Raw genomic sequence first — 26,681 nt, forward strand, 5'->3', positions numbered from 1 at the left:
CTGCCCATGGCAGGGGTTGGAACTGAATGAGCTTTAAGGTCTGTTCTGACCCAACCATTCTTTGATTCTGGGACACAATTTTGTTGTCTGGAAATTCACTTTAAATTAAGCAGATAAAAAAACCCCAAAACAAAAAAAAACGTGATTACTTTGGCATTTACTGAGTCAGTAAGTTCAAAGACATTTATTGTGGTAGATAGAGACTTATTTTCCTTGTATGCTGAAGATCATTTCTAGCATAAAAGAACATAAAAGTCCGTTGTAATCCATAAGTGAGTCACACTGTCAGTATTTAAGATGCATCTCTGACTTGGAGGAGACAGCATGCAAAGTCGATTACTACTGTAAATAGTACCCTGTACCTTCGTCAGGCAGTTTAAAGTCTGGAAGATAACAGGTTTGCTCAGTATGATTATCAGGAAAGATAACCTGAGTGCTACTGAATCAGTCAGTTGTGTTTATTCTCTTTGACTGATAATCTTTCTGAGAATGCTTTGCCCTCTCTTCTCTGCATAGGTTTTTATTTGCACTTTGTTGAGTCTGTGGTGTTGCTCTTTTCACAGTAAGAGCCTGATGGACCACAGTTCTGTCTTGCATGTCCTTCGCTCTGTAAAATTCCTGTCTATTACTGCTGTCAGGGATGTTTTATTATTCTTTTTATTGTGGGTTTTGTTGGGTTTCTTTTCTTCCAGAAGAAAAAATTGTTGATTGGCTCTGGCTTGTGAGTTCATGCAACAAAGAAAGAACTTTAATGGTACAGTGCTATACCAGCAGAAAGAACCAAAGCTAGCCTGTGCTTGGTCTGCCAGCAGATCAGAGAGGAAGAAGCAAGACATTTCCTTTAGGCGAACAAGAAGGAACCCTAAGTGCTATCTGGAACGTGTGTGTGTGCAGATGCATGCAGGAAAAAGATGCTACAGCTTTGCTGTAGATACATAAGCAGTCTTTTAACTACTTAAAAACTGGCAGAATGTTTAATACGTGTTACAGGAATGGGTGTAATTCGGTACCAGATCAGTCTGTTGCTTTGACCCTTCTTACTAATATTTGAAGAGCTCTCTTTCTGCAAAATATGTAAGGCAAAATTCAGTTAATATCTACATGTGCATTGCTGTTTCAAAAGCGCCAAAGGCTGGCTTTGAGAGGTTTCATTCTTGATGACCATTAGTTCTCTTTAGGAGATAGGAGATCAAATGCCACTGATGCATCAGAGTGCTTGTGTGTTGCTCTTCATAGGCTGACTCTAATGCTGAGATTACAGTGTTTTCCATGGCACTGATGAGGAACTTTGTTAAAAAGCCAGATGACTCCCTCCACTGCCCCCAGCTCCCCATCAAGCACTGAAAACATCCACAGTGATTTTGTGCTTAGGATGCTGCACTGTGTGTGTGGACATAGCATCTTTATGCTGCTGTTAGTGTGTGCTTGGGTTGGGGCTATCAAACCCTGCTGCTCAGATTCCCTCATCACAGATGATATGGCTGTGGAATAGAGCAGCAGCACTGAGATCTGGATAGGTTGTGGGTCCAAAACAGCTGGGTAGAGGTCTTGCTTATAGAGCTTGGTTGTCAGGATATGCCTTGCAACATGAATGAAGTCGTACCCAACCAGGGTTACACGTGCACTCCTTTGAGCATGCCATCTTGTGCTGTTGTTTATTTCTGTGAATTATTCTAGACAAAAATAATGTTGCCTGCCACCCACCAGTGTTGAACTGAACAAACTGACCCATGGCAGCAAATGTGCTGAAATTAACGTCCTATTAAGAGATTTACTTTTCCCTCTCTGGTAACAATATATACAAAAATGATCTGCTATACTAGATCAATGCTAGGTAGCATCAAAACGCTTTTAAGCAAGCCACAACTTGACCTTCTTAATTGTTCATAGAGATGTATGATGTTTAATGATGCAGTGGTGGGCAGCATATTGGCTGTGATTGCTGGGCGGTGATAATTGCTCTCTTTGTTCTGAGAGGTATTGTATACTTCTAGCTGTTCTGTTTTGATGGTTACCAGCCTGCTTCTGCACTTAGAAACAAGAGAAGTAGCAGCTACCTACAGCATCTCTAGACCAGGCCAGCGAAGAAGAGATCAGTGATTATTTTACCCTTCTCAAGGGCAGGTGACACTAAGAATCCTGCTGCAGTTATTGGAAAGCTGTGATCCCATAAAACTACTCGCCACAATGCAAACAGTAACCTTACAACAGTCCTCAAAAAACCCCACAGTGTAATTCAAAACAGGACACATGAATGACCTCTTTTTAAAAAAGAAGGAAACTAAGCTGGGCAGAAGGGAATCTACTCTTGTCTGTACAAGTGAAAGCATTGTATAAGCTGTTCCTTGGTAGTTTGCTGATGGGCTGGGAAAGCAAGCTCCTTGGCCTTTCTGCTTCTGGTTAACTGGCAGCTCCTGTTCTTCTTTGTTTAGGATAAATTCCATCTGAGAGACTTGCTTTCTTGTGACTTTGCAGCACTGACTGCCTGGGCTGGCTGAAGACACAATAGGTTTGCTCAGAGGAACACAGTGTCAGGGTCTTCCTTTAAAATGTCTGCCTGTGTTTCTAGGCTAAAGCTGCTACTGCAGGTCTGGGTGTCTGAGGGAAAGTACTCAGCAAATAGAAGTTAAAAATAAAAGTATTAGAAGATTAAACAGTAACAAGGTTTGACTTGCTTCTGAACTCTACAGACTCTACAGAAAGCAATCTGTGGTTTTGCTGCTGATCCTCTAAATGTCCTTTGTTAATTGTTTCTGGGAGTATGTACTGTATTCTGAAAGGTGTTGACAAGGAAATAAAGCTTTGGCTTTTAAATAAGCCCCAGACCTAAAGCTCTTTTTTACTGAAATGCTGAACACTGCTAATAGTGACCTGTGTCTCTATAAGCGGTGATCAAAAAAACTAGATGGCTCAGTTAATCACTCTAGCTTTCATAATTTGTTTAGTCCTCTTTGTGAATGCTTGTTTTCTTTTTTCCTGGTTAGGATTTTTTTTAAGGACCCTGAACCTGTATTATTCATCCTTTAATGTCATAGCAGTACCATAAAATTAATTTTAATTTTTTGCCACAATGGAATATAACCTTTAAAAAAGTTAAAGATTTTAAACCGATAGAAAAAGTGTTGCTCAACTTTGTGCACAAGACATAAATATGTGTTCTTGAGCAATGAGGCTTACACTCCAAGATTGAAAATCAGAATGGAAAAAGGCACCAAAACTTTCAGCTGCTGTAGAACACTATATTCCTCTTTGCTATTGCACTTACATGTAATGTGAGGTGATCCACAGTAGTGCAAAATTGTGTCTCATGAGGAGTGTATAAACCTTCAGTTGGTTCTTGTGTTTACATCTGTTAGTCAAATAGTCTATGTCACTCTAGCCCAGAAATTTGTAAGATGAGACAGCTGTGTTAGGTACTAGTGCAGTGATAGAAATGTTCCCATTTTTTCATTGTAGATAAAATCAAGTGGCACTTTGCCTGATCCTTTTTAATTAATGACTTGCACGAGCTTGTGATAACTTAGTGGATACTCCTGATGGTTTGATAGTGATCCAAGACCTGCTTAAATTCTCAGCTCTCAATCTGAATTTGTTCAGCCATAGTAAAGGTGGCCAGAAGGGTCATTTCATTTAGTGAAATAAAAGTACTCTGGTATTGTACTCTAGTGCCTATTCTTATTTCTATCAGGTGCTTTTAGCCCATTTCCCTCTTGTGCTTTCTTGCCTACTGAAGAGGTCTTAGCCCTCTTCTGTGGTGTTCCAAGACTCAACTGGAAATGGTGTTTCTTGTTATGAAACACTCTTGGTATACTGCTTACTAGAATCTTGGCTTCATTCTAAAAAGCTATTCTACATTTGTTTTGTATTTTAGAAGCTTATTCCACTAAAATACCACATGTTTAATTTTGGGAAGTATACTTCCAGTATACTGGAAGAATGTACATTTTTATAGAATCTGAGATCTGTGAGCTCTGTGTTGAGGGTCTTAGTGAGAAGAAAAGGAGGTTCATTGAACCTAGAAGGAAGAACTGACCAGGATCTTCCCAGCTCTGTTTGTATTCTATAAACAGTAATTTATCAGCACCAAATGCAGTCTGATTTCCTGATCTCGGTTTACTTTTATAAACTTGTTTAGATGCCCTTGTCTTTCCTCAGCATGGGATATAACAGGAAGATTAAATAATTTACCAGCATGACTTTAAGCAGCGGACAGCAGTAAATGATAATGTTCTGATGGGGAAGTATCTTATCAGTAGATCCAGCCACTCTCAGAGACATGTAAACAGAACAAAGTGGCACGCAGGCAGTCTAATTTGGCTGCATTAAAAACTTGGAATATTCTGCTTTTCTACAGTGTCCCTGCTGATCAAGGCTTGACAGTGTGAAGTGGGGAGGAGGAGTTTCTCCTTGAATAGTTGCATAATTGAGACACAGAGCGAACATATGTTATGTTCAGCTAACTGTGGGAACTTAGATGTGCTTTATAAAATGTGTTAACGACAAGAATGTTGTAGCTTCCAAGGCACCAGGCTGCTGGCATCGCTTAGTCCTTAATTGGAGGTTTATATGAAACCTCATTTTTTGAGTACTGAAACTTACGAATACAAGATAATGTGATAACCAAGACACACGCTGTTGGGTATTTAAGAGCACACGGAGTAACTAGTCTGACTTGTCTGTATCATCTATTCCAGTGTTAGTGTATGTTGTGGTTTTGTGTTTTTAGAATTACCACTTTCCATGTTCGGTCTGTCTGGACTTCTTGGTGTTTTCAAGTTCTTACAGGCTTAAATTTGTTCCTAAAGGCGATCCGGAAAGGATGTTTTCTTAACAAGTTGGGGTCATGCACATTATTTTTATGGAACAGAAAAACAACTTGAAAAGGCTAAAAAGAAGTTCTGTTTTCATTAACCTTCAAAATATCAAGACTGGCAGCCCAGGTCTTCTGTGATGATGCTGAAGGACCGAGAGATATTCTGTTAGCTCCTGAATCTTAAATGAAGCAGCATATGTGTTGACTCTTTAATAAATCCATCTTTTATCCAAAATGTTAGATGCTGAAGTGAAGTGGGTGTTAGTAAAAACAAACAAAAGCAGAGTTTTGAGATTCTGGCTGAAAATCCCTTTGTGTTACTGCATGTCTTTCTGTTTGCTTCTGCAGCATTACCTTCCTAATTACTCTCTAGTTGTAGCCAAGACCCAACTTCTCAATGTAAGGAAACTTGCAGGGTAAGGAGCTGGTGTCTAAAGGCTTGTTCTTGTCTCCACCCATAGACTGTCATTTGTTTTTGTCACTTTGAGGACTCTTGTCTATTGGAGGTGGTAATGTTTCTACGAGAAGGAAGGACCTTGTATCTGCGAGGCTTGATTTAGCTTTTGGTGGCATTCTCCTTGTTGCAGTTTGAAACTGTGAGTAGTGTTGTGCCAACCATTGGACCATTTTCTGTCAAGGAAACAAGGGCAAAGAGAGTTTGAGGTGGTTTCAGGGGTCAGGCTCCCTGTTTTCCCTTAAAAAAACACTCATTCCCTCTGTGTGGATTAGAGTGGTTTGTGCAGAGGCTGTCAGTCTTGGGAGTTCTGTCTTTGGGAAAAGGTACAGGACAGGTACGCTCCATTTCCTCCATAGTTTTTCTGGTCTGCATATTGATTTTGGAAATTTACAGAATCTTCTGATATTTCTTAATTCAGTTGCTTTGGGATGTTACATGTGCATTCACTTGTGACTAATTACAAGGGTTTAACTACCAGGTAATCTGAGTGCAACAGCGTTGTGCCACTGCAGAATTACTCTGGGTCATTAATAGTAATCCGGACTGCAAATGCCTGAATGGTGGATTACTTTGCTTCTCATTGTTTACCTTAGGTAGGAACCTTTTGATGGAAGGAGGTGCTGAGGTTGCTATCCCTTTTGGTGCTTGCTTGAGGTTTTCAAGAATGACATACACATAAGCTGTTGTTTGACTTACACATTAATAGGAAATTGTCTTATTTTTAACATGCCCTATTTAATAGGGCAAATGAAAGCTCATTGCAGAGTTCTGTCAACTACATCCTCTTTTTCCTCAGGCCTTTCTCCATGTCTCTCTCTGATGCTCTTGCTCTTCCTGCCTTTTGTTTCAATACCCTTTCTCACTTTCTTCTGCTGTCTTCCCTTCTCATCTCTCTTTGCCACATGTGTTTTGCCTTGTTTGCTTTGCCAGGTTGGTGGTGTGTTCCTCTTTCTCATCTCCTTTTCCCCTGAAGAGCACTCAGGCCTCTGTCAAAGCTGATCACTAGGTAATCCATGGATTTTTATTGTAAAAACCAAGCCTGAGATGAGAGCCTGGAGTACAGGGACACTGAAGTACTGACCTATACTGGGGACCTGCATTGCTCTTTGTGAACCTTTTATGTCTGAGAAGAAAGGAGCAACCTGGTTGTGGCTGTGATGTGCCATTATTTACCACATAGGGAGAGCAGGTTAAAACCTGATTTCCTTTTTTTTTTTTATGATTTTGTTTTTCCTTGGAGTAGTCCACATCTGTGCCTATTTCTATTTTTCCTGCCCACCTTTTCTTCCTCAATAGAGTTGAAACAGCAGGAGAGCCTTTCTGCAGTACATGTACATAGGGACTAAAGCCTTGGGAAGCCAAGTTACTCACCAGGACCAGTTATTGCTTATTTAAGTACTACTCTGGTGGTGATTTTTTACGACAAAGATTTTTTTCTTTTTTTTTTTTTTTTTCCCCCCAAAACTCTTTTTTTTTGCAATTTTAGCTAAAAGCAAGAAGTCCATTCTAACTTTGTGACTTTTGTTAACAAGGGCAGGGAAAGGGATTTGTTGAATCTTCTGAGCTCCTTGCCTGTAGCTAGGGATGATAGCCAGGACAGAAAGCTCTTCCCTGTTCTCTGCCAGCATGTGAAGGATTTGTTTATTGCTTGCTTTGCATACGCATCAACACTCCTGGATGTAAACTTCACTTTTTGAAGTGTTTTTACAGACCATTTTCTAGGTATGCTGGTTCTGAAGATTTTCTTGGAGTCGCAAGTTGTGTGCGTGCCTCCGAAGTGCTTTGAGGGTTGTATGTAGTAGTTTGTTGCCTTCATCATACTGAGAACATGGTTGTTGATAAATAATAACTTGGCTATCTTATCAACTTGTAGTTTAGCTAAATTTGTTGTTACCTTTAATTCTAACAGTGAGGTTTGCTTACAGGTAGTTTTTCATGCTGTATTACTGGTGTGGTGCTTTTGGGTTAACTTTGTTCTGGAAAGGAGGCAGAAATGGAAACACGAAGCAACTTTGGACATGACTTGCAAAGTTTAGCCTAGAATTGGATACTGCTCTGAAGTGAACTGATCTAGGAAATAACAGTGTTTTAACTGCTCTTGCTTAGTGTGTTGATAAGTGTTTTGTCTACTTGTGTGAATACATACATGATTGCTTAAGAATTCCTAGAGTTTATAGTGATTTAAATATTCAGAATATCTTATAAACAAACTGGACAGTTACGAGTAAGCTCCAAATATATTTAATGTTGTATTTATAAAGCAAAAAACATCATATGTTTTCAAACTTGCAACCTGTAAGGCATTTTAAATACATGAAAATTATGCTTGTGGTTTGTTTTTTCTAAGCTTTTTTTCCCCATTCCTATTCTTTGCTGCCATTTGTGTTACATGCAGGCAACTGGAGTTATTTCGGATGGGGAGAGCAGCTGAGTACGTAACAGTTTGATTTCTTGCAAGTTTTCTGATCCTATAGTGATGCAGCATGCTCCGGTGTAAGGAAAGTGCAAATATTCATGCATATAGAAAATCTGTTCCATTATATTTTCTTTCACTGAATCTTCATATTTGTGTATGGATAGTTGTTCATTTTTTCACTGTTCAGCTTTGTTTTGGCCATGTTTTAAATGAGTTTTTTGTGCCTTCTACCGTAATTTGAGGATAAGATGGCAGAATTGGACTTTTTTTTCCTTTAATCAACAAAGTTGATTCTAACTTTATGCTTATATATATCTTCTGTGTTGGCCTTCATATCCATGTAAGCCCAAATCAGTGTCTGGAGTAACCGAAAACTGTAAGTGAATCAGTAGTAATTGTTTTACCAAGATGCAAGGATATGGAGGAAGTGATCACAGGAATTCCAAATACTACAACTAAGAGTAAATCTGAAAGCAGAATTTTGGTTTCAGAATCTGAAAGTAGAATCTGAAAGCCTGTTCTAGATCAGTGACACAGTACCATGGCAAAACTGATAGGGGTTTGCTTTAGCTGGTTCTTACCAGCCTTGGAAAGGTACAGTTCAGATACCACAGCAGTCTGTGATCTGCAGAGCTAATGCCTGCTTCTAAAGACTGGTGTGACAATTTTTGCAGAGGCCACAAAATTTTTGTTAATTTTCTCAGAAGAAGGTGCACAAAACATCTTCACTTTGTTGGAAGTCCTACAGGTTCCAACAGGCAAGGCTTCTGCTCAAGATACAGTGCATGGGTTCTACTGTCTATGGACCTGCAAAGATTGACCAGTCAATCTTAAAAACAAAGGTATCTGTTTCCTGTGTCAAAACCAAGAGTGAGGTTTCACACAGGGTTTGACATGGGGAATATGCTGAGGGGAGCATGGAAAGAGTGATCACTGTAACTGCTGCCAGCAGGTAGGCGATTCTGCTTGGTGCTTTTCTATTTTTGATGCAATGGAATTTGGAAAGGACACAATGGGATTTGGAGAGGACACTCTTACTGCAGTCAGGTGACTTAAGTTTAATGTTCAGGTGATGCTACAGTGCATTTCATACATGGACCTGCTCTGCATTCTTGAAGTCTTCCAACAGTGACTTCCCAATTTCTCCTCCCACAACGTGTTTTGTTCTCCTTGTTCCCCTGTCTTTGGTCAAACTACTTGTTCTTTGGGCATCGACACTGTTGACCCATCTTCTCATGCTGTCATTGTTGGTTGTCTCAATTGTTCGGGTGTGATAACTGAGAACTCACTGAAGTTTTGTGTAGTACTAAAACAAAGATCAGTGTCGTAAATAGCTTTCTTCTATTCTCTAATTTTATGTGTTTGAGGGGGAATTTGGGTGCTTAGGTGTTGGTCAGTCAGGGATTTAGGAAGGTTGTGCAGAAGTTATTTCTCCTGTATACCTGTGGTGTTGGTGTATGGTGTTTTTGTTTTAAATGGTATTTGTATTCATGGAGATCCCTCCCTCCCTCCCTGCCTCTACTTCATTTGTCTTGTGCTGTCCTCTTTGAAATCATGTTAGTATACTGATAAGGAGGCCTGTGCCTGTGCTGATGATGTTTACTAGTGAACTCCATTAGCTTGACAGTGTAATAAAAAATATACTTCTAATTGTAAACTTAAAACAGCGACTGAGAAGGAAGCAGCAGAAACAGCATGTTGGTAGATGGAAGATTTTAGTGCTTCTTGCAAGAGGAGTGCTGAGCCTTACTAGTTGGGAAGAGGGGGAATTAAAAGAAGGACAGCTTTGCTTAAGTTGTCCTCCTGATAAATGAAAACCTCGTGGTTTAATTTAAGGAAAGGCTTAAAGAAGTAGGGTATATGTTCTTTATACTTCAGGCCATCAGTCCAGCTGTTGACTTTCAGCAGCAGAAAGTATTTTCAAGTGGAGAAAAAAGGGTTATGAAAGCTCTTAAACTGAAGACTGGATATTGCTAACTTGCTGTCTAAAAATTATGCAAATTTCTAATGTATTTTTAACTGATGAGGGCAGTAGGATGGACTAATGAAGTGTAAAGGTGCATTTAAATAATTCCTGTGAATTTTTATGGTAGATACGGAAGATCTTTAATATAAATTTTGATTACAAGATTTCAGAAAGTGCACATGATTGTCGGAAGTGACCAGTGGTTGGGTAGACAATGGAGTTTTTGGGTCTGAGACTTAAGGAGAAAAGTCATTGGCAACTGTTGTGAAAAGCAGTTTAAATGGATACGGAGTGGGGAAGGTGTGTTGCAAAGGCTCTGGTGTGGAGCTGCCAGGGATCTCTTCTGGACTTAAAGTGGAAATCATCGCTTCAGTTAGTACACTTTCTTCTACTATTACACAAATAGACAAGAGCTGTGAAAAGCTCGGTGGCTTATTTTAGAGAAGTAGTGGGGATTTTGAGATACAGAACCTTACGTGAACCTCCTTCTTCCCGAGTGCCTGAGTGTGCTGCACTTAGTGCTTTTGTCCAAGTTTTTGCTTGCTTTTGTGGAGGATAAAGCTTAGGGACTGGACCTCAGCTCCCATGGCTGATGAGGCATCACATCTAGAAAAGCAGGAGGCAATTTTAGCGGATTGCAGCCTTGAGAAGAGCTCCTGCTGTGCATTGGGACCTTAAAACAACAAAACCACTTCTGAAAGTGTATTCATCCAGCCATCTGTGATAATTTGCTTTCCTTCCTGTCCTGAAACTTGATATAAAGGAAGTTGCCAGAGGTTAAATATGACCAGCAGAGCTAGTGTGACAGGACTGTGCAAAGTGGTTTTGAGGTTAGTATATTAAAAGCTCCATGTGTTCTGGCCTGCAGCAGTGGTGTAATCAATTCTGGAGGCAGGACTGGGGAGGAATAACATGGTTTCCAGGAGGCAGTTTGCTTCAGAGAAGCTATGTCCTGTCTTGATTTTCCCCACTCGTTGTAAAATCCTACTGTGTGATGTGACTGTCCAGTGGGTTTTCTTCTTAGCTGCCTATATGCATGAATATTCAATTATTAAATACAAACAGCATGCTTCTTCCCTGCCCCTTCAGCCTTACCCCCCACTCTCTACACAGTGCGTCCAGTGACAAAGAAACCATTTTCATCCCTTGAGAGCTCTTTGGTATATATGAAATTTCTCAGACTGGGATAAACCAGTTATTGACTTTTTATGTTTATTGTTATGTATGTTCTTATTAATTAACCGATATTCAGGGGCTGAGGATAAGCTGCAGTTTTCCTTATGGAAGACTTGGTGTGTCATCTGTTTGAAGAAGATATTGCTTGAATTTGTCACACTACAATGTGTGTTGTGAGGGTTATTTTGCTGAAACATGGGCTGTAATAATGCCTGAGCCCTCCTTTTGAAGGGATGCTGCATCCCAAAGCTGCTTCTGCAAGTTCTTGTCAGTCTCTTGCTTAAATAAAATATAAGTGTCAAGTATGTTAATGAATGGGATCATCGCCATGTGCAGGAATTTCACAGTATACTTTCTTGCAAAGGTAATGTGTGCTGTAAGCCACATATGGGCCAGGTTTTGGTGCCTTTAATCAGGCTGAGCTATGTCTTGATTTGTGAATACTTCTGTTGAAGTGAGATTGCTCATAAAGTAGGTGAAATTCAGTACGAATCAGAGTTTCTAGAGTTGGGCTTTGTTTATGAGTCAGTTGAGGATTTCTGCCTGGTGTTAACATCTATGGATGTTGTAGGTGCATATATCAGAGAAACAATGTGCTCCTGCCTCATCGATATTTGTGGTAACCGGAGCCTTGCATCCTTCAAACATGTCATCAGGGGTACGTTTTGTGTTGAGACCTCTAAGAGACTTCCTCATGCTAAAAAACAATAAGGGCTGGAGAAATTCTTTATAAAGAATGCCACCTGCTATAAACATACATTCTGTAAATGTTTGATTAACGTTTAAGCTAATCTGCTATCATAAGGTCCTTTCCAACCCTAACCATTCTGTGATTCTATGATTCTATTTTTACATGTTGCTTAGAGATTCTGTGCTTCACATGGGAAATCTTCATTTGATAGTGCAGAGGCTAACAAATCCAGATAGTGCTTCTGAAACAGTCTAATTGGGGAATTTGAAGTCTATTGAGCCTATCAACTGGGCATAGTTGCTGACCCAGAGGAGCTGTTTCCTGCTTCCTCATAATCATAATTGTATAAGTCTTTGCACACCCTGACAGTGAGTTTAGCCCAGTGTTAGTGAGTTAGTGCATTCACTGGTTTTCTGACCCAGATAACTGTACTACAGATTTTTACTTGTTATTGCAGTGTTGTGGTGAGATAAATAGTTTCTCTCTAAATCTGTTATGGTGTCTTCTGCCAGATCTAGAACCTGTAACTCAGTTGGGCTAATTTAAGCTCCTGCAAGTTCTTACAATGACTGTGCAGCCACAGCTGGAGTACTTTAAATCATACCAGAGTTATTTAGGCTTTACCTTAAATGCGAGTTGCATCTGATGAGAAGAAGAAATCAGACAAGCTCCAAAATGAGGCATTAGAAGGCACTTTGAAACAGTATTTCTGTCCAAATAAAAGCAATTATTGTGGCTTGGACAGTAATCACTGAAGTGTTCAGCAGTGACATTGCTCAGGTGAGTAATAGCTCATTGTCCTTCTGAAGACGGCTTGTGCCTTGTGATCTACAAATAGATCGGTCCTGGGTCCACAGGCTGGAAATTTCGTGGTCCTTTGGCACATCAAATCATTTTTGTGTAGCACATCTTGAGTGTTTCTTCTATGTGCGGAACTGTATTTAAATTGAGGGACATTGTGCTTTTAATACAGCTGAATAAAGCAGTATATGATTGCTATTCATTTATATTCAATTGACTAGAGACTGACAAGAACTCCGCAGCATTTAAAGTACTAAAAAGCAGGAGGCTTAACTCCATTTTCAGTATGGACAATTAAATTGAATTGATTGTGATTAAGGGGGTAGAGCCAGGCTTTTTCAAGTGGTTTGTGTTTCGCAGACGTTTTCTGCTGGAGTTGTTTTCTACTCTCCATCTGCTTCAGAGCACTGATAGAATCTTAGTTGGGAAGGAACTGAGGATATCGCTAAGAACAAATTCTACCTTGGATTAAAAAAATCAAAATTAAATTGGAGGTTTGGGAAGTGCCAGTAGAAGAGAGGTGTTTCCTGGTGCTGCATTCCATCTGCTTGGAATTTCTGCAGTTAAATTCAGGTTTCTTTAAGGATCTGGCATGGAACCAGCACTTTCCCTTCATTGTGCAGCCTGTGGTGAATTGCTGTGTAGGACACACACCATTGAATAACTTACCAGAGGGGGCTTTAATTTGATTGTCCATTTTACACAGGCTTTTGGTGGCGGAGAGAGTGAATAATGGCTGATCCTTATTTCCCTTTGTTTCAAGCATGTTAATGGTGCACTCCGCTGCCTTACGGTGTGTGTATTTCACTTTAAGCTTGCACAGATAACCTTGCATCCTGCACAGCCAAACACCAGTATCGCATTTTTGATACCTTTCCTCACTGTAACTCTGCATTCTCTTTCCCTGAAGGGTTAGCAAGCAGAAGTGTTTCTGCAGGGAGAGGGACTCACTGGAAAGGAGCTTTTTTCCTTTGTGAAGGTTGTCATTAGTCTTTCACTACTAACTTAAGCTAATGTACCTCTGCGTGTGTTAAATGTAGCAATTTTCCTATGTAAGAAGTAGCATAATCAGTTACAAGCTGAGCTACTTTCCCGGCTCTGATTTTTCTACTGAGTGCTTTTCATTAGTTTCTCTTAACTTAAACTAATAGTTAAAGAAAAACCCAAAAACTTGAAAAAAGGAGGCACTAAACAAAAAATAAATCCAGAAGCCCAAAGTACTGGATAAGGATGTTAAGAAGAGCTACTATTACAGATTAAAGGTTGAAAAGTTTTAGGAAAATGCTCCTTTCCATAAAGGAATATTGTGGGTTGATTTTTTTTTTTCCACCCAACATATAAATGTTGATTTTTGGCAGCAGCAAAGAACCTAACATTTTGGGTGTTGGGGTGTTGGTTTTAAATAAAAATGTCTTATCCACTTACCAGGAACGACTAAAGAGAGATAACCTCCTATGATAGGAAGTGTGAAGAAAGTGTATGGAAGTGATCACTGGAATTCCTTGGCACATACTTGAGAGAACTGGGGGTTATAACCAGCTACCAGATGGAGACATATCCATAGCAGAAACAGGGGGTTTTGTCATTCCTTAAACTAAAAAAAGCCCATTGAAAACTAAGTGGGCTTCAGTGTCCCAAGCACATTAACTTGAGGGAGCCATGCCCTTAACTGCTTTTGTTTCTTAGCCTTTGAAGATGCTGACAGTGCTGTGGATGATCGAGATAGTGACTACCGCAGTGAGACAAGTAACAGCATTCCTCCTCCGTACCACACGACTGTGCAGCCCAATGCCTCTGTGCACCAGTTCACTGTGCCATCACGCCTGCAGCAGCAAGGGGTCTTGCGGGAAACCTGTGCTGACTCCTTACAGAACTATGATCTGGATTATCAGGAGCACGTGGCCATCAGGTAGGCGCTGTCTTCTGGGTGGCTCTTCTTTTCCCATTGATTTTTGCCATAGCAGAGCCTGAAGGTGCGAGGCTAGCAGAGGAGGGCGGTTCAAGGGCTCTGAAAGGGAGGTGTTGCGTGTTTTGTTAACACTGTGAACTAGGAAAAACCCTTTATGCAATGTGTTACTCCAGAACTGACAGTTTAAAGAAGTCAGTTTTAAAGATGGGCTCAGATGAGCTCGTTTAGTCTTGGTCATACCTCCAACTCACCTTTGGAAGGCCGGAGCACTGGGTAGTCGGTTGCTCTGGTACCGCAGCATGGGTGTGCCTCCCAAGCCACTTAAACACAGTATAGCAGTTATCCCATTAGGAGTTTCTAAACATGGGGCAGATTTATCTTCTGTTCTAGATTAGCTCCTATTCTTCCGTTAGCGCTGACAAAGCAGCATATTCAAGAAGAAAGTCTGTAACCAATTATTTTATTTTTTTATTTCCTTACCTAGTTACCATCTAGAACTGTGGAATAGTAGTTTTTTTTTTCTCTTTTGGTTTCCTTTGAGCTGTATGAAAGATAGTTTACTTGCTTTAAATTAGCTTTTTGACCATGCATCAGTAGTTTTGCAACTGCTTACATCATCTTTAAGTATTAAGCATTACAGCACTAACTTCCCAAGATCAGTGGCTGCGAGCTAGAGCTGGTTGTGCTGGGAACTATGGAAACTTTACAAAACCATTGTTCCAAATAGTTAGGTAAGTGGAAGGGGAAAGCAGAAGACCTTAAAAGGTCCTGGTTGGCTTGGTAATAATGGGTGTGTAGAACCTGCCATGCTGCTGCTTCTGCCTTTGATGTGGGAGGAAGGGGCAGTTGCTTGAACACTGTGACAGTTAGAGATACATGACTAATTTGTTTTACCATATCCCCCTTGGTAAGAATGATCTAGTTTCCTGAAGCTTGAACCTGCATTCAGTTGTCCTCATGGGTGTATGACTGAGGTTAAGTTTTATTCTTTTTTGCCTTATGGTCTTTAATGGTAAAAGCTGAAGTTCAATGGTAACACTTAATGTTGTGACCGTTATTGAGATTTCAAGAAGCAGAGCAAATGTGCCAGCAAAATGCATTTACTGCAATGTAACATGTCATTCTTAGTGCTCTTTTCCTAGTCCACTAAATATCTTATGTGGGCACATTATTCCCTTTCCCATGCTATTCTGTTCTGCTGATGTGCAGTGGTAAAGTTGCTGAAGATCTTACTGAGAGCGTGGGAAGTTGAACTGAAGCTTTTTGTTCATGGAAGAGCCAAGCCTAACAGCGGTATTGGGGAAGCTAATGAAGGCTGGGTGTTTTGACAGTTATGTGTCTTCTTGGTGTTGACAATACAAATAATCTTTCATGACTCACCTTGCTTAGAGGCAGGGGGTGAACCTTTAAGTAATGGATAAATGTGTTTGTAGGACCTTCCAAAGAGGCACGTATGGTTTGAATTGTTAGAGAATACTAAGATGCAACGTTTGGATTTGTTGTTGGTTTTTTTTTTCTGATTTTTCTGATTTCCTGGAAGTATTGCTGTGAAAGGATCTAGCCTGATAAAATTTACTTAAAAACTATGAGCTCTGTAGTCTGCTCTGGTCTAAAATTACTTTCATTCCAGGAAGGCAAGTCCTAGATGGTGACTCTCTGAGCATTCCTGTTCCCATGTGCTTTTTCCACATGCCCAGCAAGATTTTCTGCCACATATTTAATCTTAAAACTTAGAAAATGCAAATAAGCCTTCCAGAGAAGCTACGTGGGATTCTCTTTCTTATCAGAAATGTATTTCTAATGAGAGCTGGCTGAAAAGAAGCATGTGGGAGGATCTTAAATATTTTCAAAACACTTAAGTACTGCACAACCAAATTGTGTTTGCCTTTCTCTCCTAGCAGCTCTAAGTGCTGTGGACCAGGCAGGACCTCACGAAATCAGTGTTCCTGGCAGGCTGCAGTTGGTAATTGCTGAGGAAATGACAGCTCGTAGGAGGCTGTCCTGGGCAAACCCAGAGGCAACAGACGAGGTTCTGCTAGAACCTGTCTTGAATTGGACAAAAAGTTGACTTATGCCGAAATGCTTCAATTGAAATTGGATGTACTAAACATGGGTGGTTTGTTTTTTTTTTTGTTAAAACATTTGAGTTTGGCTGGAAAAGTTCTGATCGTTATTAGCTGCTACATATGATTGTGTTCTTTTGGTAGAAATACGTATATTTTATTCCCCCCTCTCCTAAGGATAACAACCATTATTCTTATTTATCCCTGGGAGTATGTTTTGCTGCCAACAGCCAGTTTGGCTTCAGAATAGCAGACATCTTCCCCTTGGATTTTTTGTTTTAAAGCACTAACTTTTCTTTGCAATGTTCATTTTGTGTAACCATGTGTCCTCCATGTCTCCCTGCTCTTGCTCTACTTACTTCCAAGGCGATATGATAGCATAGATTCCACTGTGAGTGGCCGAACTGACCTAGAGTCCACATCTGAGTCTAGTCAAATGACAAGCCGCCAGTGCTCGATAGGAAGCAGGCGCTCTCTAGATCGGTCTGATAGGTGGGTTAACCTCTTTGCAGCCTGTGTGCCTGTCTCCTTGCTGTTGCTGCTGTGGAGTGGTCTTGTGATACATTTCAGCTGATACTCAACTTGCTGTTTGCCTTGGCTCTGTTTCAGATCTGTGGTAGTTTAATGCCAGGCTGATGTTGTCATCTTTTTCTCCTCTCTGGTGTTGGACTTCTTGTCATCACTTCATTTCTAGTAAATAGCAGGGGAAACATGGTGGGGGAGGTGCTCAATTAGGGAGAAAAGTAATTTCTTTTATGCCTAAATTAGTCAATTGTTGATTCAGCATTTACAGTTAATGGCTCTTCAGGCATTCATGTAGCTCCCATTGCTTGCAGCAGAGATTTGGAAGGGCTCAATCCAGTAACTATAGCGGCCCTGGGAGTCTTTTAAATTTCATTAGCTTTTCAAGGAAATTATTTCAATTACCAGCCTAAAGTTGCAAGCAAGAAGTGTAGTAAGCATTCTAAACTGTGTACAACAGGGCTCGTTTAAAGTAATGAGTATCTTTCCAGTTAGTGTAAATTGTCTAATAGTGGTGGAAATGAAGTACTAAAGCAGCAGTACTGAAAATGCAGTGAGCTATTTCTCTTTCAGGGCTATCCCATCAGTATCTTAAATTGGGGTGCCCCAGGTACCTCTCAAGGTGAAGACTCTTGTATTAGCAGCATCCATACAATGCCCACATGCCATTTGCCCTTTCCCTTTTCTTGCCCCACTCATGGGGTCAGGTGTGTCCTCATGCTCCTTAGTTCTCAGCAATGAATGATGTGAGACAAAGCTGCAGTGCATCTTTCAGATGAGCACTTGGATTTTTTTTACATTCACTTCCTACCTGTTTATATACCTGGCAGGAGCTCTTCTCATGAGATGTGTCTAGAGAGGAAGCTTTCTGGCTATTAGCCTTCATGTGGTTGAACAATTGGGATAATCCTTCTGATCAGCATCTGGGAACTAATCCCAGAATCCCCAGGGTCATTTACTTTGGTTTCTATGAAGCTTCAGATCATTTGATAGCAAAACATTAGCTGCTTTAATTAAGTCTCCCACAATGGACAAGTGTAGATTGCTGAATGTGCTTAGATACGTTCTATGTGGGAAGTATAGATCCTGAAAAGCATCTGAGGCTTATAATGGGCTAATATCCATAGCCAATGTTTTGTTCTGCTTTCTGATCAGTAGCAGCTCTGAGGATCTTCATTGTGTTGGTAGGAGCCCCCTGAGGGCATTAGCTACAGCAAGAGCCCTCCCAGCAGAGAATCATAGAATCAGTGAGGTTGGAAAAGACCTTTAAGATCATCAAGCCCAGCCTTTATCTCAGGCCTTCCAAGTCCACCACTAAACCATGTCACTAAGGGCCTCATGTACATGTTTTTTTAACACTTGAAGTGCGGAGTAGCTGGAACTCCTCATGCTGCTGCTGTGCACAGTTTGCATTTTGTCCCCTATCCCCACTTCCCTGGAGTCCAATGGCTCCTGAATCTCTGCTCCTTAGCCACCCTTAGGAGAAACAAAGTGCCTGTGTGCTTTATGAATACTGATAAAGCAAATTCTGCAGCCTAGAGTGACCAAAATGCATGCATAGCATAGTGGAGCGTTGTGCGTGGGCTCTAGATCTCAAAGTAGTCCTGTTACTGTAATAAGTGACTTTTTTCAGCATGCTTAAAAAAGCAACAGCAGAGTACTGATACAGCCAAGGCTGTGTGCCCTCACTTGATCACAAAAAGCTCTTCTACTTCAAACAGGCATTTCTAAATTTTGTGCAGCTGTAACTGGTGGATACTAAGAGCATAACCCATGCTGCTTTTTTTTTTGACTGTTTGATTGAAATGTAATGGTGGCAGATAGGCAGATTTTCAGTTTTGTTATCTCTGGATGTTTCTGATTTTAGTTTTTCTTTATTTATGCATGGTTTCTCATTACTGTTTTTTTTCTGTCCTTTCTAGATAGTTTTTTTAAAATGTTACTTTCCCTTTCCTTTTTTTTTTTCTTTTCTTCCCTTTTCTGCCTCTCTTGCTTTCCCTCCTACCCTCTTTATTTCTCATCTTAGACAAGAATCCCTAGCTAGAAAAGAAAGAGTCAGGATCATTCCATTTGACTGCGAAGATGCAGAAGAAGAACAGGAGAGTAACTATGAAGAACTAGGAAAACTGCTAATAGAGGAATTCTTAGAAAACAGTCATAAAAATAGAAGTTGGCAGGAAACAAACATAAAAAAGATGCCAACTCTCTCAAAAAGAGAAAATTTCAACCACTGTGAAAGATCAAGGTGCTGCCAAAATGTGTGTGTGGAGTCAGGATCTGTAGATGTCCCTAGGTATCCTCAGGAATATGACACAATAGATAGGAGAAGGAAAAAGAAGCTGCGATACCATTCTGAAGAAAGTGAACAAATAAACCTGCGAAGTAATGAAGGTCTGCAGTTTCCTGGGGAGAAAACAGTTTATTTCAATGGTGTGGCAACTAGTTCTGAACCTAGTGATGATTTCCCAGTATATGATAGAACTGGGAAATATACCAGTAGCTCTGACAGTAAGGAGCAGTTGCCTGCTTATCCCACCCTGCGTCCATACAAAAATGGCTTAATGGTTAAAAGTGGCAGGTTGCTGAACAAGCAGGGAGTGAACCGTGAGGGCTCACTTCACCTCAGTAACAGTGATGACGTGCAAGTCATAGGCATGCCAGATAACACTTTTGTGCCTGTGGATGTCCTTGAGGAATTTGACAGCAGTGCTTCTGATGAGTTCCCATACTCGCCTGTTTCAGATGATGAAATGGAAGAACTGGCTTCGCTTTCACAAACATGGTCTGATTCTGATATCAGCCATTTGAGAAACTTCACTGTTAATTACCCTGCAAATTTGGGCTCCCAGTTGAAAGCTAGCTGTGATAAAAAACACAAGGCTAAAGGAAGCAAGCATGGTCATCCTATGCAAGACTTAACACTCTCTCCTGTTGAAGAGCCCAATGAGGAGTACATAGACACTATGGATGAACTACAGTGTCTGGTAGAATCAGTTTCAGAATACTTGGCTGAAAAGGAGGAAGAAATCAACAAATTTGGTACGTTGACAGAGACCAGGAAAAATGTTGAGAACATGTCAGTGAAGCAGGATAATGCTGATAATTCAGTAGAGGGTAGGAAGTCTGAACAGACCAAGCATCCTTCTGCAGAGGAGAGTACCAAGGTCAAATCTGAATCTCTCCCAGACCTGTCGGGTGTGAAAAATACAGTGAATTCCCTGTTCAGCTCTTTCACTGAAAAGGTGGGGTCAAGCACAAAGCAGCTTACAGCCTCTGTTGAAAAGCTTGTTTCTGCCACTCCAGAGATAACAGAAACCAGAAACTCATCAGAAAGTGGAATCTCAAATGTTTTTCCTGGTAAGTACAAAAGAGAGAGTTCGCCTCCTGGAGTGACAGCAGATAATAAAGCTGACACCAAGTTCTCCATTCACTCTTTGCTACCATCCCAGGTGAGTAGTGATAAAAAACCCCAGAATATAAACCCCAACAAGTCAGAAACCACTGAAGTGGACAGTAAGGCTTCTACGCCACGTGATCTCCAGCAACCGCAAGGAACAACCACCGGCAGCCAGCAGAACAAACATTCGGTTGTGAATTCTGTTCTAGGTATGTTCAGTCCTTTAAAGATCTTCTCTGAGAAGGAAGTGCCAAAACAAGAAGTCGTAAAAGAGGAGCACACCAAAGAGGACAGCCATGCTGTGAAAGTTGATGAGGCAAACAGAACTGAGAAACCATCTGAAGAGATGGCAGCCAAGACCAGCAGCATCATTCCAGAGACACGAACAAATGAGACTAGAAGCGAGGCAGAGGTGAACACAAATAGCACTTCTGTACCTTCTGTCTTTGGCAGGCTCACAAACTCAGTCAGTTCCTTCAGTCTGAAAGCCAATTTTGATGGTCTTTTGGCTCCCAAGCAGCAGGATATGACACAGAAGCAGTCAGATTTGCATTACGTTACAAACCAGCCAGATGCCACTGTGAAAGAGGGTGCACCCACTGCCAGGGAGCAGCCACCTGAAAATTGCTTAGGGGATCAGCATGCTACAGGTCATGGACCAGGAAACAAGCAAAACAGAGATAATGTGGAACCTCATTCACAGCCTCAAGATCAGAGTGCAGCAGCTGAAAGCTTTTTCAGTCCACTCAAAAAGTCTTTCAGTCAGTTGTTGCTTCCTTCTGCTGAACAAGGGCAGAAAGAAAGTACATCTGGGCATTTTAAAGGCCATAAGTCTGAGGAGGACGTAAGACAAAATAGTTCATCGAATGAACGCTCATTTCCTTTCTCTGGGAAACTTTCTTTTCTCAGTGGGTTGGGTTTTTCGGAAAAGCAGGAACATAGGAATGATAAAGGAGGCTTTATTCCTTCAGTATTTAAATTTTCTCCTGCAGAAAATCTAGCACCTTCACAGGACCAAAGAACTAATCAGAATCCTAGCAGCATTGCTTTGCATGAAGACAGAAACAGTAATTCAGAAAATGCCATTTCATTAAAATCTAGCTCTGTTCCAGATTTATCAGACCATAAGGAGAAACTTGTACAAACAAAAAACGTGACTAAAGGAAACCTATCTAATGCCCAAATAAATATTAAAAACCACCAGGAGAGTGCCTCTGCTACCTTCAAGGCTTCAGGAGAGCAGCAAACAACTAGAAATACTCAGGAAGAACATAGAAATATAGAGGGAGGATTGATGACGGAAGAACTAAATGAACCAGACTTAAATGACAGCTCAGTTGAACCCACCTTTCCAGCCAGAGGACCAAAAGCTGCAAGTGCAGATGACGCGCAGAAGAAGCGCATGCCAGGTTTTCTTTCTGGGTTTCTTCACATTCCTTCCAGTGAAAACACAGACAGTAATCGAGACTTGGCTGCTAACAGTGAGAGTGATGGCCAGAAAAGCACTTCTCCTGGATTATTTTCTGGTTTATTTAAATTTTCTTCAAGTGAAAACTTGTCTGAATGTAAGCAAGAGAAGGTAAAAACAAACCCTCTAGGCTTCATGAAGCTTTTTGATAGAGGTGAAGATCCTAGCTCAGAGACAAAACCCAGCAACTCAGGAATGACTTCTGACACTCACTGCAGCACTGGAGAAAAGCAGGAATCTTCCAGCTTCTTGAAAAATCTCCTGCCCAAACCAAAGGAGAAACTGGATAATGTGAAAACGATGGAATCTTCCAAAATGACTGACCACCAGTCCAGTGCAAGAGTGGATAAAACACCTGAGCCCCATGTTCCCCACTGCAGGCATCCTCTGCTCCCTGATGCTCTAAATCTTCAAGACAAGGCACAGGACTTATCTGGAAAGCCTGTAAATGGTAGGCATATCCCTTATCAGGATGAAATATCTAGAGTTTTCCCAACTCTTTTAAACAAAGGATCAAACGAATTTCTCAATTTGACTAACAAAAGCTATAACTGTACAGAGCAGTACTCGGCTTATCAAGAAACAAGAAGCCATTCTAGCTTTGAATGGGAATATGAAGTGGGGGAGCTGGCTGGCACTCGTGAAATAGCAGTACCAGTTTACTATGTGTTAAACCAGAACTCTGTTCTGCCCCCTCAGTTCTTGGACTGGCCTGAAAATGATGCGGTAGTGAATCTCTGTAAGAAGGATGGGAATGCAAATGTGATGGATTGGCAGACTAATGCCAATTTTGATGGACAAAGTTTAGATTTAAGTGTGATGTCCTATGAGTCATTTGACCAGTTAATGTTTCGAGATGTTTGTTCAGGAGAAAATGATACATGGACTGCTGATTCTGTCAATGATAGTTACCATAACTTTTCACCATTTGAAAGAGATGGCAGTTACTCATTAGAAGAGTTGCCCATGGATTTAAGCTACTCCTCTGGCTGTGATGGAACTATGTGGACTCTAATTGACCAAGAGACTTTAAGTATGGATGAGAGCTTTACGTACTCATCCTATAGCCAGGAGTATCAGGAGTGGCTGATGATGCTTGAGCAGGGTGTATGGTGGCCATCAGAAGATGGTGACTGTGGATATTACATGTACAGCGATAACCAGTATGTGTATTCACTACTCACTGATCCCACTGGACAATATGTCTATGTATGTGCTCCCGAAGCATATTCCTATCTGGACTACTGGGGTTATAATTTTCAGATGGATTCCATTCCAAGTGCTGTGCTAGAAGACAACATGATTGCTGTTTGTGGTTTTAAAGTCCCTCTTGGCAGTGAAGATGAGCTGTTTTGGTTTGCTGAAGAGGAGTCTTTTGGTGATTATACAACAAATAAGCCCCTGGACCTGTCAGTAGCTTTGCAGAGGAGTGATCAGCTAATGAACATGAATTTGGAGACCTTTTCACAAATGTTTGAAGAGTCCATTTGTTATCAGAGAGAGCAGCCCTTAGATTTCTCAGGTTATAAACTTCAAAAACTCAAAGTAGATTTTAGACCTGAAAAGGAAACCCTGAATTATTCAGAGGAATCTCCGCTAACCCTTGATCTCCGAACACATTCCAGAGCAGCTTTAAATAAATCACTGAGTAAGGAAGTTCACACTAAGGAAGCAGATAAGGCTGTCCCTGTGACAGCTACAGGGAGTGGGTCATCAGGATTCTTTGGTTTCCATCTGTTTCAGTCTACTCCTAAAACTGAAGAAACTGTGGCATCTAATGAAAGTGTAATAGAAGCAAAAAAGACTGAGGAAGATAAGAAAACACCAGTGAACAAAGTTAGCTCTTTATTTTCTGCTTTGGGTGGACTAATTGGAAAGTCTTCAGGTCCTGACCCTGAGACATCAGGAGATTCTGCCTTGAAAACACAGTCAGTATCATCTGAAAATAAAACTGATGCTTTATCACTTGCACCAAATAGGAAATTAGAGGAGGCACAAGCAGGGCTAAAGTTTCCTGTTATGCCAGAACCGAGAAGAAATACTTCATCAGAACTTAATTTGGAGGCTGCTAGAAATGAAAAGCCAGACTTAAATCAGAATGAAAACCTCCGTGTTAAAAAAAAGGGATTAACTAAATCTCCTTCTCTGCTGAGCCAAACTGTTCCAGATGGCAGGCCCATACGAGAAGAGAGGCCTGTTAAAGCAACACCATCTTCCAGGCATCTTGAAGGGCATGCAAGTATTAATGAATCGAGTCGGTCGCAGCAAAATCAGAGCCAGCCAGCCACTGAGCCTGAGGAGACGTTATTTAAGAGCGCTCTGAAGTTGTTCAGCCTTGGAGAAGATTCTCCTGCAGGCTCCACTGCCAACAAACCGCAAGCTTCTGGATTTTTTGACTTCTTTAAAACACAAGTAAGCAAAGCCCCACAGCCGTCACCAGATCTGGGAAGAAGTCAAAGTGATAAACCGGAAAAGGTGGTACAGCCAGAACAGAAGGAAACCTCCAGCTTCTCATCGTTATTTGGATCCCTTGGAGATCTCTTCAAAGCGGAGCCTGTGCCTGCTCAACCAACCTCAAGTACTCTTCCAAAAACCGATAGCAGAACTGAGTCGAGACAGCAGAAGGAGAAGTCTGGGGGTCTTCAGAGTGCCAGCATGCCATGTCTGTCCTCCGCCCAGAAGGAAGGGGTGAGAACAGAGGGCACGGATGGGCAGGTTTCTCCTAGCCCTGGGGCACAAATGGAACAAGGAAGCAGAAAAGCTGAGGAGGAGTCTCCTGAGAGTAAAAAAGTGCTTCCTGGGAACATTTCACAGAAGGCAGTGGGTGTACACCCCAAAATTGGCCAGCTGAGTCAGTCAGCTGTGCAGCAAAGCAGCGTACCCACGGTGACACCAAAGCAGCAAGGAGGAGATTGTTCAGGAGGCCCAGTTACTCAGCCAAAACCAAAGCCAGATGAAGCACGTAAAGAGTCAGGCTTCAGTTTGCCATTCAGCTTTTCTGATATCACTGCTTCGAAATCACAGCCAGCACAGCCAGCCAGTAGGAGCATATTCTCCTTCTTCACGGGATCAGATGAGGCAAAGCCTTCACCACCTGCTCCTGCTAGTGGGAAGCAGCAGGAAACAGAGGGGCTGTTTCATCTGCCCTCCTTCTTCTCCAGCGGTCCAACTGCTGAGAGGAGCATACCTCAAAGAAGTACTAGCTTTAGCTTCTTCAATTTGACATCCTTTTTGGATGAGAAACCACAAGCTGCTCCAAGACAGGAGAATAATAGAAAAACAGCTAAGCCAGTGAACTCCAAGCCGTATGTGAAGCAAAATATTGCCACCGACTCTAGTGTCAAAATTAGCAGTTCTGCCAGGCAACAGGAAGCAAACAATAAAGAAGAAGTTGGTATTATTGCAGCAGTGACTGGCAAACAAACGATCCCAGAAACGATCCAAGAAAATAAGCCAGAAATGCTGGCAGTGGAAACAGCAGAAAGTGTTGCTGAGGTAGCTGAAGGGAGTGACTTAGAGAAGCTTCCACAGACTGATGACACTGCAGTAGGCAATGTAGCTGCCTCTGGTCCTTGCCTTCAGACTCCCAGTGTGCAGGAGGGCTCTCCGGGCCAACAGGCTATTTCTTTAGAAGAAAATACTGCGGGCAGCACAGGGAAAATGGACAGTGTTGCATTTCCTGTTGATAAAGAAGAGCCTTATTCTTCAAAAGAAGAAACTTCTGAAAAGGAGGATTATAGCACGGCCTCAGGGAACAAAACAGATTCCCAGAGTCTAAATGACTTAAATAGCATGGGTGACATTAAAAATGAAGTGATCTCTAAAGAAGTATGCGCACAGAATGAGTTGTCAGAACGTAAATTACCTGATCAAACTCTTGGTGAAGGGTTACAACAAGCACGAGAGCCACCGTCTCCTTCTAAAATGGCAGAGGCTTCTAATTTGCAAAACAAACCTAAGGAATCTGAGAGTGATAAATCAGTCCTGGATTCTTCAGTTGAAATGTTTTCAAGTTTTATGACAAAAATGAAACCGCCCAAAACATTATCTGGTTTCTTTTCCCAGCCTCAAGCTACCGCACCTCCCACTGCACAGAAGAAAAGCTCCTCTTTCTTTGGTTTCTCATCCCTCCCAAGTGGCCCAGCACCAGCTTTCACAAATGATCTCTTTGGCATCTTCAAAGGTCCAAAAGAATCTCCAAAAGAGATGCCTCCAAAATCCACCCCTAAACCTCAGAGCGGTAGTGTGAAAGATGTCACTGCGTCTGTTCCAGCAAAAGACTCTAGAGAAACAGAAAACACAGCTGCAGCCAGAGAGTCTAAAAGAGGTGTCACGAGCTCTCTGAAGGAGGATGTATTACCTGTTCCAAAAGAAGAGATCTCCACAAAAGAGTCTCCTGTGAAAACAGAAACTGAGGAAAACAGGAACTCTGAAACCTGTAAAGAGGAACCTTTGATGATCACTCCAGAAACAGCAGTGTCTACTGAAAATCAATCCCTTGAGGTTATGGAGTTGGACAATGATGCACAGCCTTCTGAGGTGGTAGATCCTAAGCCATGCCAGTCTGATTTCAGTAATGCCATCGATACAGTGCAGGCTGAGGCCACCGACCAAAGTGATGGAGATACATGGCAGCTTGATGTGGGATCTTCACATATAACCAAGGAACAGGCTGCTCCTACAAACAGCGTAGCTACTGACGTCCTTCAGGCTGGCTCTACTGAGGAGCTTGCAGTGGAAATGGAAGCCCCAGCTAATAGGGAAGACACAAACCTTTCCCAATTGGATGAGAGTGCTACACTTGAGTCTGAGCCTGTTATTACAGGGGATCAGGCCAATGCGGGCACTGATCAGCAGGACATGATCAGTAGTAATAGTAGAGAACTCCCAGCTCCAGCTGATGAGCCCAGTGTTCATGTGCTCCAGCTGAATGAAGAGAAGACAAGTGAGGTAGAACAGCAAGCTGCTGAACATTCAGCAGCTGACGAGGTGCCTGCAAAAG

At 41.5% G+C, this 26,681-nt stretch overlaps 1 protein-coding gene across 3 annotated transcripts in view; it reads left to right on the plus strand.

The window, feature by feature from the left end:
- UNC13B (unc-13 homolog B) overlaps positions 1 to 26,681 on the plus strand; it is a 212,444-nt gene that overhangs the window by 51,178 nt on the left and 134,585 nt on the right. For 2 of the 3 annotated variants that reach the window (XM_062620429.1, XM_062620427.1), the window contains exon 8: positions 14,007 to 14,229. In XM_062620429.1, coding sequence (XP_062476413.1) covers positions 14,007 to 14,229 — 223 coding nt within the window. Of the gene's footprint in view, positions 1 to 14,006; positions 14,230 to 16,658; positions 16,785 to 26,681 lie in introns of all 3 variants that reach the window. The other variant, XM_062620424.1, reaches the window with a different exon arrangement.

The sequence above is a fragment of the Pezoporus occidentalis genome, unplaced genomic scaffold (assembly GCF_034315485.1).
Source record: "Pezoporus occidentalis ecotype Australia unplaced genomic scaffold, CSIRO_AGI_Poc_V1 ctg220, whole genome shotgun sequence".
Taxonomy (NCBI): domain Eukaryota; kingdom Metazoa; phylum Chordata; class Aves; order Psittaciformes; family Psittacidae; genus Pezoporus; species Pezoporus occidentalis.